This window comes from Vespa mandarinia, unplaced genomic scaffold (assembly GCF_050613455.1).
Source record: "Vespa mandarinia isolate Hongniang unplaced genomic scaffold, ASM5061345v1 scaffold_55, whole genome shotgun sequence".
Taxonomy (NCBI): Eukaryota; Metazoa; Arthropoda; class Insecta; order Hymenoptera; family Vespidae; genus Vespa; species Vespa mandarinia.
In genome coordinates this window covers 319,223-335,589 of record NW_028197189.1, presented here as the reverse complement: position 1 = coordinate 335,589, position 16,367 = coordinate 319,223, and the positions used below count along the sequence as shown (strand labels likewise).

Genomic DNA, 16,367 nt, shown 5'->3' with positions numbered 1-16,367 from the left:
TGTAAATACGCGTTATAACATGAAATTTGTCGAAAAATGTAATCGACGTATGCGAATTTCGGTATATGAGAAGATAAAATCGTCAAATCTATCTAAATACTTGTGCCACAGATTGAAAAATGTTACCAATCGATTCAGAACATTGCATTACATAAGATCAAACATCAATTTTATAGTGGAATCGAAGTTTTTAACATTGTTTCATTACGTATATACGATTTTTCGCTCATATACGCGTATCGACGAAAAATGAAAAATTGAAATCTCGTCCGATTTCAATGATTTTACATTCTATCGACGCAGAATGAAGAATATAACAAGAATATAACGTTTTTACTATGTGTAAATACGCGTTATAACATGAAATTTGTCGAAAAATGTAATCGACGTATGCGAATTTCGGTATATGAGAAGATAAAATCGTCAAATCTATCTAAATACTTGTGCCACAGATTGAAAAATGTTACCAATCGATTCAGAACATTGCATTACATAAGATCAAACATCAATTTTATAGTGGAATCGAAGTTTTTAACATTGTTTCATTACGTATATACGATTTTTCGCTCATATACGCGTATCGACGAAAAATGAAAAATTGAAATCTCGTCCGATTTCAATGATTTTACATTCTATCGACGCAGAATGAAGAATATAACAAGAATATAACGTTTTTACTATGTGTAAATACGCGTTATAACATGAAATTTGTCGAAAAATGTAATCGACGTATGCGAATTTCGGTATATGAGAAGATAAAATCGTCAAATCTATCTAAATACTTGTGCCACAGATTGAAAAATGTTACCAATCGATTCAGAACATTGCATTACATAAGATCAAACATCAATTTTATAGTGGAATCGAAGTTTTTAACATTGTTTCATTACGTATATACGATTTTTCGCTCATATACGCGTATCGACGAAAAATGAAAAATTGAAATCTCGTCCGATTTCAATGATTTTACATTCTATCGACGCAGAATGAAGAATATAACAAGAATATAACGTTTTTACTATGTGTAAATACGCGTTATAACATGAAATTTGTCGAAAAATGTAATCGACGTATGCGAATTTCGGTATATGAGAAGATAAAATCGTCAAATCTATCTAAATACTTGTGCCACAGATTGAAAAATGTTACCAATCGATTCAGAACATTGCATTACATAAGATCAAACATCAATTTTATAGTGGAATCGAAGTTTTTAACATTGTTTCATTACGTATATACGATTTTTCGCTCATATACGCGTATCGACGAAAAATGAAAAATTGAAATCTCGTCCGATTTCAATGATTTTACATTCTATCGACGCAGAATGAAGAATATAACAAGAATATAACGTTTTTACTATGTGTAAATACGCGTTATAACATGAAATTTGTCGAAAAATGTAATCGACGTATGCGAATTTCGGTATATGAGAAGATAAAATCGTCAAATCTATCTAAATACTTGTGCCACAGATTGAAAAATGTTACCAATCGATTCAGAACATTGCATTACATAAGATCAAACATCAATTTTATAGTGGAATCGAAGTTTTTAACATTGTTTCATTACGTATATACGATTTTTCGCTCATATACGCGTATCGACGAAAAATGAAAAATTGAAATCTCGTCCGATTTCAATGATTTTACATTCTATCGACGCAGAATGAAGAATATAACAAGAATATAACGTTTTTACTATGTGTAAATACGCGTTATAACATGAAATTTGTCGAAAAATGTAATCGACGTATGCGAATTTCGGTATATGAGAAGATAAAATCGTCAAATCTATCTAAATACTTGTGCCACAGATTGAAAAATGTTACCAATCGATTCAGAACATTGCATTACATAAGATCAAACATCAATTTTATAGTGGAATCGAAGTTTTTAACATTGTTTCATTACGTATATACGATTTTTCGCTCATATACGCGTATCGACGAAAAATGAAAAATTGAAATCTCGTCCGATTTCAATGATTTTACATTCTATCGACGCAGAATGAAGAATATAACAAGAATATAACGTTTTTACTATGTGTAAATACGCGTTATAACATGAAATTTGTCGAAAAATGTAATCGACGTATGCGAATTTCGGTATATGAGAAGATAAAATCGTCAAATCTATCTAAATACTTGTGCCACAGATTGAAAAATGTTACCAATCGATTCAGAACATTGCATTACATAAGATCAAACATCAATTTTATAGTGGAATCGAAGTTTTTAACATTGTTTCATTACGTATATACGATTTTTCGCTCATATACGCGTATCGACGAAAAATGAAAAATTGAAATCTCGTCCGATTTCAATGATTTTACATTCTATCGACGCAGAATGAAGAATATAACAAGAATATAACGTTTTTACTATGTGTAAATACGCGTTATAACATGAAATTTGTCGAAAAATGTAATCGACGTATGCGAATTTCGGTATATGAGAAGATAAAATCGTCAAATCTATCTAAATACTTGTGCCACAGATTGAAAAATGTTACCAATCGATTCAGAACATTGCATTACATAAGATCAAACATCAATTTTATAGTGGAATCGAAGTTTTTAACATTGTTTCATTACGTATATACGATTTTTCGCTCATATACGCGTATCGACGAAAAATGAAAAATTGAAATCTCGTCCGATTTCAATGATTTTACATTCTATCGACGCAGAATGAAGAATATAACAAGAATATAACGTTTTTACTATGTGTAAATACGCGTTATAACATGAAATTTGTCGAAAAATGTAATCGACGTATGCGAATTTCGGTATATGAGAAGATAAAATCGTCAAATCTATCTAAATACTTGTGCCACAGATTGAAAAATGTTACCAATCGATTCAGAACATTGCATTACATAAGATCAAACATCAATTTTATAGTGGAATCGAAGTTTTTAACATTGTTTCATTACGTATATACGATTTTTCGCTCATATACGCGTATCGACGAAAAATGAAAAATTGAAATCTCGTCCGATTTCAATGATTTTACATTCTATCGACGCAGAATGAAGAATATAACAAGAATATAACGTTTTTACTATGTGTAAATACGCGTTATAACATGAAATTTGTCGAAAAATGTAATCGACGTATGCGAATTTCGGTATATGAGAAGATAAAATCGTCAAATCTATCTAAATACTTGTGCCACAGATTGAAAAATGTTACCAATCGATTCAGAACATTGCATTACATAAGATCAAACATCAATTTTATAGTGGAATCGAAGTTTTTAACATTGTTTCATTACGTATATACGATTTTTCGCTCATATACGCGTATCGACGAAAAATGAAAAATTGAAATCTCGTCCGATTTCAATGATTTTACATTCTATCGACGCAGAATGAAGAATATAACAAGAATATAACGTTTTTACTATGTGTAAATACGCGTTATAACATGAAATTTGTCGAAAAATGTAATCGACGTATGCGAATTTCGGTATATGAGAAGATAAAATCGTCAAATCTATCTAAATACTTGTGCCACAGATTGAAAAATGTTACCAATCGATTCAGAACATTGCATTACATAAGATCAAACATCAATTTTATAGTGGAATCGAAGTTTTTAACATTGTTTCATTACGTATATACGATTTTTCGCTCATATACGCGTATCGACGAAAAATGAAAAATTGAAATCTCGTCCGATTTCAATGATTTTACATTCTATCGACGCAGAATGAAGAATATAACAAGAATATAACGTTTTTACTATGTGTAAATACGCGTTATAACATGAAATTTGTCGAAAAATGTAATCGACGTATGCGAATTTCGGTATATGAGAAGATAAAATCGTCAAATCTATCTAAATACTTGTGCCACAGATTGAAAAATGTTACCAATCGATTCAGAACATTGCATTACATAAGATCAAACATCAATTTTATAGTGGAATCGAAGTTTTTAACATTGTTTCATTACGTATATACGATTTTTCGCTCATATACGCGTATCGACGAAAAATGAAAAATTGAAATCTCGTCCGATTTCAATGATTTTACATTCTATCGACGCAGAATGAAGAATATAACAAGAATATAACGTTTTTACTATGTGTAAATACGCGTTATAACATGAAATTTGTCGAAAAATGTAATCGACGTATGCGAATTTCGGTATATGAGAAGATAAAATCGTCAAATCTATCTAAATACTTGTGCCACAGATTGAAAAATGTTACCAATCGATTCAGAACATTGCATTACATAAGATCAAACATCAATTTTATAGTGGAATCGAAGTTTTTAACATTGTTTCATTACGTATATACGATTTTTCGCTCATATACGCGTATCGACGAAAAATGAAAAATTGAAATCTCGTCCGATTTCAATGATTTTACATTCTATCGACGCAGAATGAAGAATATAACAAGAATATAACGTTTTTACTATGTGTAAATACGCGTTATAACATGAAATTTGTCGAAAAATGTAATCGACGTATGCGAATTTCGGTATATGAGAAGATAAAATCGTCAAATCTATCTAAATACTTGTGCCACAGATTGAAAAATGTTACCAATCGATTCAGAACATTGCATTACATAAGATCAAACATCAATTTTATAGTGGAATCGAAGTTTTTAACATTGTTTCATTACGTATATACGATTTTTCGCTCATATACGCGTATCGACGAAAAATGAAAAATTGAAATCTCGTCCGATTTCAATGATTTTACATTCTATCGACGCAGAATGAAGAATATAACAAGAATATAACGTTTTTACTATGTGTAAATACGCGTTATAACATGAAATTTGTCGAAAAATGTAATCGACGTATGCGAATTTCGGTATATGAGAAGATAAAATCGTCAAATCTATCTAAATACTTGTGCCACAGATTGAAAAATGTTACCAATCGATTCAGAACATTGCATTACATAAGATCAAACATCAATTTTATAGTGGAATCGAAGTTTTTAACATTGTTTCATTACGTATATACGATTTTTCGCTCATATACGCGTATCGACGAAAAATGAAAAATTGAAATCTCGTCCGATTTCAATGATTTTACATTCTATCGACGCAGAATGAAGAATATAACAAGAATATAACGTTTTTACTATGTGTAAATACGCGTTATAACATGAAATTTGTCGAAAAATGTAATCGACGTATGCGAATTTCGGTATATGAGAAGATAAAATCGTCAAATCTATCTAAATACTTGTGCCACAGATTGAAAAATGTTACCAATCGATTCAGAACATTGCATTACATAAGATCAAACATCAATTTTATAGTGGAATCGAAGTTTTTAACATTGTTTCATTACGTATATACGATTTTTCGCTCATATACGCGTATCGACGAAAAATGAAAAATTGAAATCTCGTCCGATTTCAATGATTTTACATTCTATCGACGCAGAATGAAGAATATAACAAGAATATAACGTTTTTACTATGTGTAAATACGCGTTATAACATGAAATTTGTCGAAAAATGTAATCGACGTATGCGAATTTCGGTATATGAGAAGATAAAATCGTCAAATCTATCTAAATACTTGTGCCACAGATTGAAAAATGTTACCAATGTCACGTCGCCGTATAACGACGTGTGGTACCCAAGCATCTCTAGACATTAGTATATAGGATACGGAAATGCTAATCCCACTGTCGGTAATCATACTGTCTCTAGTTCTACTTTAGATAATCCAACATCGGTAATTCTGCTCTCGGAAATCTTCTGTAGGTTAATCTACAGTGGGTAACGCCATAATAATAATTAATCGCACCTCAGAAATTTTAACAAGAGATATAATTCACTATTATTATTAAAATGGGAACACTATTGTTAGATAAGGTTCACTTAATAAATAAAAAGAAAGAACATATGTCAAAATAAAAATTGTTAAACAAACAGAATAAAGTACATAGGTAAGACCTTATATCTAGAAATTAACAATATATATATATATGTATATATATATATACATATATACGTACACGCATAAAAACAGATTAATAATAGATTAATAGCGGTAAGGGACCTTATATTACATAATTATTAAGATGAGAATCATAATTAGAAATAACAATAATTATATACTATTAAAATCCTCGCACACTTATAATGGCACACATTATTAAATAATAATTATTAAAATAATAATGTTGTAATATTTAGAATATAAGTAATAAAGATAGAGCGACAAGCCGAGACATTCATATCACGAATGGCTAGACTACATCCTGTGATAACCGCATTCCAGAGGCTAAGGATTCCAGGAACTACATCCGGTGATAACCGCGCCTGGGAACCGAGAATTCTGTGAAATGTATCCGCTGATAACCGCATTCCTGAGGCTAAGAATTCTCGGAACTACATCCGGTGATAAGCGTCGACTGGCAGCAATTCCCAGAAAAGTAACGAAGGAATGCTTGTACTACATCACGCCACTCCTTTCCCACGGGCAATACCCTCGCGTGCTGGCGGCAAGTCTGAGCGGCGCGCATGCGCAGCAACATCATTGGGGAGTCAACCAAGTGGGAGACCAGCGGAGCGGCAGCCAGTCTTCATCCGTCGCTCAATCCGATCAGCAGCAATACTTTTAGCTCCGCGCTTAAGATAAATCAACTTAACATTGTACTTAGGAATTATAGACATATCTACTGGGTAGTTTTATTATTACGACATACGATTCATAGGCAATTACGCCTTCGAGAGCGACCGTATGGTTAAACAAGTATAAGGGCCATAACGGAAGAATCTTTCTTCTCTCTTTCTACTGGTTAATTCGGGTGAAGTTGTAAATTAGTTACAAATTAGAATAAATAATTATTACGCGTATCCCGAGTTCCGCGCACAAATAACTAATTCATGGTTTGAATCAAATGTTTTACCGAACTGTATATTTAGTGTATTTTTAGTGATATATATATATATATATTAAATCGTTATTGTTAAATTGTGGTGATACTTTTCATTCATCTCGTTGTCCACCGAACTTCCCATCCATTCATCTAAAGAATCTGAGGGCGTTTGAATTAATATCTACCCAAGGGGGCGAATTCCAGTCCAGGATATACGGCAACCCCCTGATATCATTCATTGGTTGGAAAGTCTTGGCAGCGGTGGTAAGTCAGTAAAAATATATTGGCGCTAATATACATCAAAGGAGCGGACGGTTTTCTATGCGGCAGCCATTCTTCGAGCAACAGGAATCACTTGCTCTCAATCCCGAGTCCTTGTACCAAAACGAGAGGAGTCTGCGAGGTTGGAGTAGAAGGGTAGTCCTTGACCTGACCGTATTAGCAGCTCACAATTAAAAATTCTTTTTTTTTGTGTTTTCTCCCGTCTGGGACGTAACAAAAATTATAAGAAAATTTTTGGTGGCAGCGGTGGGATGGTAAAGCCTCCCTTGGGACTTAACTATTTCATTTACCTACTTCTTTTGGCATATTCGATTTTAACGCTAGAACCTTTCGCAACAACACTCTAAGAATGGCGGCTTCAAAAAAACCCGGTACTCCTACAAGGACCTCCCTCACGGAGGAGGAATTAAGAGCGTACGAGGGAGAGTTAGACGAACGGGAAGCAAGGATATTACTCTGTCTGGAGGAAAATAAAGCCACAGAACAAAAAATCAAGAAACTAGAAAAGAAAATGCGGGAACGAGAAAGCGATATGCAAAAGTTAGAATCTGAATTAGAAGCGAGAATAATGAAAATTGAAGAACAGGAGAGAAATATCCAAACACATCTTCGCGAAATAACTGATCAAAAAACGAAATTGAATAACCGAGAGTTAGAAATAGAAAAACGTGACATAGATCTAGATAGACGCGAAATAAATCTTCAACGACGTGAAAATGAACTTCGCGCAAAAGAATTAGACCATCGGCACGAATCTATGTTAATAAATGAGACGCGAAATACGCCTATAGCCACGGCCATACCCCGTGAAAGGAGCCCGTATTCATCTAGGAGTAATCTGGAATCTATCGTCGACATTGACTTACCTAGGAGAAATCGTGTAACAGATGAAGAGAAACCTGAACCTAGACCGATTCGAACGAAACCAGTCCAAATGGCAGGGTCAGAATTAAAGCTAAAGGAAATAACCGAAACAATCCCGCGTTTTGATGGGTACAATATATCGGTCCTCCAATTTTCGAGAGCATGCAAGAGGGCTATGGATCTGTTCCTTGAACGTCCTTCCGGGGAAGTGGAAGCGATGCTAGTTCGAAGAATTCGAGCCAAATTAGATGGGCATGCGTATTCAGTCACAGAAGACCAGGAGCTACAAACGATAGAACAACTGGTAGGCTTGCTAAAAGCAGCCTTCCAGCCAGCCAAATCCGCAAGCCATTATAAGGGACAATTAGCTAATATCTACATGAAATCCAGGGAAAGGATCTTAGATTACACCGAACGCATAAAGGAATTAAAACAAGCCATAATCGAGGCGGAAATTAAGGAATCGGGAGAATTGTCAGATCATCAACGGAGACGAATTGAGTGCGAGGTACTCGACGCACTAGAGAATGGCTTGCCGGAGGAATATGAGTTACGGATGAAGCATGAAAGATATCACGACTTAACGACGGCGGCCAACGCCCTTCTAAGAATAAGTAGGGCCCTAGAGAGAAACCGAGCTCGTACCAGCAAGGAAGAATCAAGGGAGGCCCCTAAAATACGTGCGATCACGAGCGGAAAGACTATTTGCACAATCTGTAAGGGAAGCGGTCATATGGCAAAGGATTGCCGAATCAGAGGGAGACCACCAACCTTTTCGGAAATCACCGCAAGGCCTTCCTCTCCTCGGTCAAAAGACCAGGTACTAAATGTAGCTTTAAACAATAGGCCATTTAGCCCACGTGAACAGCGAACCTGCTACTATTGTAAGAGAATTGGCCACATTTTAAAGGATTGCCGGAAACTTAAGTACGATAGTGAACATAGAAGTGGGGATAAACACCACGCGTATAATTCGGGCCGTCAGAGCCCGGAGGATAGAACAAGAAGCCGCCGGAAATCGACGGAACATAGACCACAGTATAGCCAAGGCAATGACCGCCGGAGTTCGCCGCCAAGGGCCATTAATAGGGAAAGAAGCCACTCAACGTCCAGCAACCAGGGAAACCCTGTAAGCGGCCCGTCGAGATCAGACAGGAGCGGGGCCGCCATGGGAAACGCTCACGGACAATCCAATGCGCAGGCGACTCAATCAAACAAGTCGCAACAATAAATTATAAACCAACAGCAAAAGCACCTACCATAGTTATGGACATCGGGAATCATGGAAGACAGGTCAAATTCATGATTGACACTGGCGCAGAAGTTAACATTATCAAAGAAAGTGCTGTCGAATCGAATTCCTATATCGACAACAACGATGTAATAAAGGTATGTGGTATTACGGACGACCATATTCGAACGAGGGGTTCATTGGCCGCCCACCTCTTTGGGAAAAAGGTACGGTTTTACGTGGTGGGATCGAATTTCCCGATCGAGCAGGACGGTATTCTGGGAAGTGAGTTCCTGAAAACAGTTGGTGCTGATGTAAGCTACACCCAACAGTGTATGAGGATCGCGGACAAGGAAGTGCCTTTCACAGACAGACAATTCATGCGCGTATCGGCAAGGACGAGTGCGGTGTTTCATTGCCGTGTCAAGAATCCCGAAATCGATGAAGGTTACATTCCACGGATAGAATCCTTACAGGGAATATACATGGGGGAAGCCATTGTTAAAAATCACCAGGGTCGGGCTTATCTCAGGGTGATAAACACCACTAATGAGGATCAGGATATCGTGATTCCCACGCTGGAATTACAAGCATTCGAAGCACATCAGGACAAAATACGAGATACACCAGGAACATCAAAAGAGGAAATAACGGTATGCGTCGGAACGATCAAGAATTGTCAGAGGAACCATGATCAAGATAGGCGGAGGAAGCGAGAGAACAATAATAGGGCAAAGGAGGTTGAAGCACTGTTACGTCTAGATCATTTGAACAACGAAGAAAGGAAGAGCGTCATTGACCTCTTATCTGTCAGCGCAGACTGCTTTCATCTCCCAGGAGAACAGCTGGAGAGCACGCAGATGCTGACGCATAGAATTATTACTACCGATGAGATACCGATACATACCAAACAGTACAGGTTCCCACCCATACATAAGGAAGAGATAAATAAACAGACACAAGAACTGTTAGAGAGTGATATAATAAGGCCATCCCTCTCTCCTTACAATTCCCCTATCTGGGTAGTACCCAAAAAGGCTGACTCAATGGGAAATCCCAAGTGGAGAATGGTTATTGATTATAGAGGACTTAATGAGAAGACTGTCGGGGATGCGTATCCCCTCCCTAACATTACAGAGATACTCGATCAGCTGGGTTCAGCGAAATACTTCTCTACCTTCGACCTAAAGTCCGGATTTCACCAGATCGAAATGCACCCAGATGATAGCCACAAGACCGCCTTCTCGACACCTCACGGGCATTTCGAATTTGCGAGAATGCCGTTCGGATTAAAGAATGCTCCAGCCACCTTCCAACGGCTCATGGACCTCGTCCTGACGGGTCTTCAAGGCGAAGAAATGTTCGTCTACTTGGACGACATAGTATTATACGCAAGGTCGCTCCATGAGCACGAGATAAAATTTAACAAGCTTATAGGTAGACTAAGGAAGGCGAATTTGAAGCTGCAGCCTGACAAATGTGAATTTCTGAAAAAGGAAGTTATTTATCTGGGTCACATCATCGGCAAAGACGGTGTGAAACCGGATCCGAAGAAGCTACGTGCCGTAAAAGAATTCCCGCAACCAAAGAAAGCTAAGAACGTTCGACAATTCTTGGGACTCGCGGGATACTATAGGAGGTTCATCCCCGGATTCTCTAAGCTGGCAAGACCTCTCACAGAGTTATTAAAGAAGGAAGTGACATTTAAGTGGGGTGAGCCACAGGAAATGGCATTCGTGACACTACGAGACACGCTGTGCAAGGAACCTGTGCTCCAATACCCAGACTTCAGTAGGGAATTTAACGTTACTACGGATGCGTCAGGTTATGCTATAGGTGGAGTGCTTAGTCAGGGACCGATAGGGAAAGACCTGCCTATCTCTTATTGTTCAAGACTACTAAATATAGCTGAAAAGAACTACTCGACCATCGAACGCGAACTCTTAGCAATAGTCTACGCCGTGCACTACTTTAGGCCATACTTATATGGCAGGCAATTTACGCTAGTTACTGATCATCGTCCACTGGTGTGGCTAAAATCCCACAAAGATCCAACTTCGCGTTTGACCAAATGGGGTTTGAAACTAGCCGAGTACGATTTCAGAATAATATACAAGGCAGGCACAGCCAATGCAAATGCCGACGCTCTTTCGCGAAATCCACCAGGAACGGCGCAGGTCTTGCCACTACATAGAGACGACAGCTCCTCAAACGAGTCCTTGTATTCTCGCAGGTCAGGCACACACGGATCTGATACAAGAGAGCTAGAGAAGCTCTTCGATCGGATAGACATAAGTAAGGTGCCAGGCAAGACGGAGGGTATTTGCTCAAATAATTCTCCTATCATTGCTGATAGCGATTCAGACTCCAGTTCCGACACTTTATTCGAACCAATATCGCGGCCATATGAATTGCAGAATCAGGAAGAGTACACATTCAGAATTTCACAGAATCTTACAGAAACTAGAGATAGATTAACAATGAGAAGGGATAATCTAGCTATCTTCATTACTCAGAAGGGCAACCCTTGCGATGAGGGTGCTAAACAGCTTCAGGATATGAATAAACTCCCAAATTACAAGGATTTAACTCTAGGTCGGGCAAGGGTCACTAAATATGGATCTAAAAATCTAATATCATTAGTCATTAAGGAAAATAATAATGTGATAACGGATGTAGAAATTCTGAATGATGCTCTGGAATCGCTCCTATCAGTGACAAGGGAACTAGATTTGCGTACGGTAAGCATCTCCAGTTCGAACAGAATAGATGACATACCATGGGAATATATCCAGCAAAGGTTAGGAGAATTATTCGACGCGGAAGATTGCACAATTTGCTTCTGTAAAAATTTGATTAGAATACCCAAGGAGAATGAGCGCGAGGACCTAATACGCGAAAACCATTCATCTGCTTTAGGGGGTCACAAGGGAGTGACCAAAACTTATAGCAGAATAAGAACGAGATACTTTTGGGAAAATATGAAAGGGCAGATTCAGACCTTCATACAAAATTGTTTGGATTGCCAACTGAAAAAGCTAGTTAGAGTCAAAAATAAGCAACCAATGGTGTTAACGGACACACCAGGATCTGCATTCGATAAAGTAGCACTCGACGTAGTGGGTCCTCTAGCCCAGACTGAAAAGGGGAATAAATATATTTTGACGATTCAGGATCAGTTAACAAAATTCTCTTTAGCCGTCCCTCTTGCGAGCACAACATCAATAGACATTGCCAATGCTTTAATCTCAAATTTAATTTGTAAGTTCGGAGCGCCTAGGGCAATACTCACAGACCAAGGATCAAACTTTTTAAGTACCCTACTACGAGCTATAGCACGTAAATTTAAGATAAAGCAGTACAAAACTACAGCTTTCTACCCACAGTCAAACGGATCATTGGAAAGGTCTCACCATGTCCTAATCGAGTACCTGAAGCAATTTACGGATAAGGAAAAAGATTGGGACGAATGGGTAGACACGGCTATCTTTTCATATAATACAAGTGTACACGAGGGAACACGATACACGCCCTACGAACTAGTCTTCGGAAAATTAGCTAGGGTTCCAGCCTCAGATCCACCTTTGGACGATGAAATGGACAGGACATACTTACAATATTACGCGAATCTAATAAACAAAATAAATAGAACACAAGAGGTAGCACGACAAAATTTGATGAGATCGAAGGAAACTTCAAAAAGGTATTACGACAAGAAAGCAAGACCGTTAACGCTAAGGGAAGGGGATAAGGTATTTTTACTGAAGGAACCTACTAACAAATTCGGCAACCAATATACAGGACCTCATCAGATTTTAGAAATACTCCCTCGAAATAATGTTAAACTATCAATAGGAAACCATACTAGGATAGTGCATGCTAATAAGTTAAGAATATCTAAAATGAAATAGGTTAAGGTGATTATTTTACAGAAACCATGGGGCTTCTCGGAATTTTAATAACAACCGTAGGAATCATCTCTGAATGTTACTGTTTGTTGGGGTACGACTGTGGGGGAGGATCAACCAACATCACAACAATTTCACTATTGGACACGGGAGAATGTAATATCCCATCACATGCACCCAATGCTACAGAAGTCTACATTCAGCTTCTACAATTAGCAGAATACGATTACACGCACGTATACCAATGCCGAGTGGAGATTGATAGAACAATTTATTATTGCGGAATGTCATCACATGTGTCAGCTGTTCAAAATGGAAGGCGAATATACCTGATGGACTTAACAGCTGAGGCATGCAAGGCCACGTTCAACACCGGTATAATGGGAATAACACCGACCCTGCAGGTATCAGGATTGCGGGCCAATGCCACCGAATATCGGAGTGCCACATTAGCAGGATCAATTTCAATGGACGGCAAGTGTTCGGGAACACAATACGCCGATCCGTACGGCACGTGGGACAATGTAGTGGTGCAAGCATCACTCAAAATTAACATCAAGGAATATTATGCTACTGTAAAGATAAGACAGAACAACGTGATTTTGAGCAAAGGAGAGGTGTGCGTATTTACGGATGGAATGTGCCTAACCGACGAGGAAGGAAATGCGTTTTGGTCGACCAGGCCGGAGTCGTCCTGTAACTTCGATAACTACAAGGTGTTATATGAAGGATTTGCGACCAAATTAAAAACCATGGGTAATACGGAAGTATACCCGGACATATACACCATCACGACTCAAGACGTTACATTCACCTTGGAAAAAAGAGCAGAGCATCATTTGTGCGGATATACTTTACTACTGAGCGAGCATCCAAAATTATTCATTCTAGAGACGCAGAAAGGAAGGACCTTTGCGTCAAAAGCAAAATTATCAGTCGAAAACCTCGATCTGTTCGCTTATGTTAACTCCAAATTTGTTTACCTCGAAAAACACATAAGAACGCAAATGACAGCCCTGTACAGCGACGTAATTAGGCAAAAGTGCGAACTAGAAAAACAGGTCCTTAAGAACGCTTTGGCATTAGCAACCCTCCGCCCAGATGAGTTCGCTTATACAATCATGAAGGCAGCTGGGTACATGGCAGTAACTGTAGGGGAAGTCATTCACATAGTAAAATGTACACCCGTCCCAGTCAGCATTAGGCAATCAGAAGAATGTTACCATGAACTACCTGTCACGCACCAGAATAACAGTCTTTACCTGACACCAAAATCGAGAATACTGGTAAAGACAGGCACCATAAAGGAATGCAACGCACTACTACCATCCATGTACTACTTGGAGGGAAATTGGTACAGACTGACACCGAAACCTGTGGAGGTACTCCCTCCTCAAACACTCCAACCATTAACAAAGCTAGCATGGAAATATATTAATACCAAGAACTTAATGACGAGCGGAATATATACGCATCAAGACTTGGACAACTTACGGGACCACATCATGTTCCCCGCAGAGAGACCAGGACTTTTAAATACAATTGCCAGAGGAGCGACAGGACACCGCATCCCACCTAACACTGTTTCGATGTATAACTTATTGGGAGAAGCAGACATCAACAAAATTACGGATAGCGCAATCTCGAAGCTGTGGCAAGGCTTTTTAGCATTTGGATCAGCAAGTGCTGGAATGATCGGATTATTTATCCTAGTTAAAGGCGTAAAATTATGTGTCGACGCCATTATCAGAGGATACGTGCTCCATACTGTCTATGGATGGAGCTTACATCTGTTAGGAGCCATCTGGAGTTCGTTGACGCATCTACTTCTTCATCTGGGACGATCAGATAAGCAAGACGGAAGGAAGACAACAAAGGGTGAAGGAAATAGTGATACCATTGAAGTAACGGTGGACGACACAAAAGATGATGCTACTCCGACACCCGCAACCAGAGGAAGTTCAAAATATCCGATTCTCGAAAGCATCCTAGCAGCTCGTAAAAACAAGTCGTCAGAAATAGAAATTTCCTAACGACTCAATTAAGGGGGGAGGTGTCACGTCGCCGTATAACGACGTGTGGTACCCAAGCATCTCTAGACATTAGTATATAGGATACGGAAATGCTAATCCCACTGTCGGTAATCATACTGTCTCTAGTTCTACTTTAGATAATCCAACATCGGTAATTCTGCTCTCGGAAATCTTCTGTAGGTTAATCTACAGTGGGTAACGCCATAATAATAATTAATCGCACCTCAGAAATTTTAACAAGAGATATAATTCACTATTATTATTAAAATGGGAACACTATTGTTAGATAAGGTTCACTTAATAAATAAAAAGAAAGAACATATGTCAAAATAAAAATTGTTAAACAAACAGAATAAAGTACATAGGTAAGACCTTATATCTAGAAATTAACAATATATATATATATGTATATATATATATACATATATACGTACACGCATAAAAACAGATTAATAATAGATTAATAGCGGTAAGGGACCTTATATTACATAATTATTAAGATGAGAATCATAATTAGAAATAACAATAATTATATACTATTAAAATCCTCGCACACTTATAATGGCACACATTATTAAATAATAATTATTAAAATAATAATGTTGTAATATTTAGAATATAAGTAATAAAGATAGAGCGACAAGCCGAGACATTCATATCACGAATGGCTAGACTACATCCTGTGATAACCGCATTCCAGAGGCTAAGGATTCCAGGAACTACATCCGGTGATAACCGCGCCTGGGAACCGAGAATTCTGTGAAATGTATCCGCTGATAACCGCATTCCTGAGGCTAAGAATTCTCGGAACTACATCCGGTGATAAGCGTCGACTGGCAGCAATTCCCAGAAAAGTAACGAAGGAATGCTTGTACTACATCACGCCACTCCTTTCCCACGGGCAATACCCTCGCGTGCTGGCGGCAAGTCTGAGCGGCGCGCATGCGCAGCAACATCATTGGGGAGTCAACCAAGTGGGAGACCAGCGGAGCGGCAGCCAGTCTTCATCCGTCGCTCAATCCGATCAGCAGCAATACTTTTAGCTCCGCGCTTAAGATAAATCAACTTAACATTGTACTTAGGAATTATAGACATATCTACTGGGTAGTTTTATTATTACGACATACGATTCATAGGCAATTACGCCTTCGAGAGCGACCGTATGGTTAAACAAGTATAAGGGC

At 38.0% G+C, this 16,367-nt stretch overlaps 1 protein-coding gene across 1 annotated transcript; it reads left to right on the top strand.

Moving 5' to 3' along the window:
• The first annotated feature begins 13,179 nt into the window (after positions 1-13,179).
• On the top strand, positions 13,180-15,381 carry LOC146872096 (uncharacterized). Its single transcript, XM_085664383.1, has one exon. It carries the CDS (start codon positions 13,180-13,182, stop codon positions 15,181-15,183), a length of 2,004 nt encoding a protein of 667 aa, XP_085520509.1. The 3' UTR covers positions 15,184-15,381.
• The last annotated feature ends 986 nt before the right edge of the window (positions 15,382-16,367 follow it).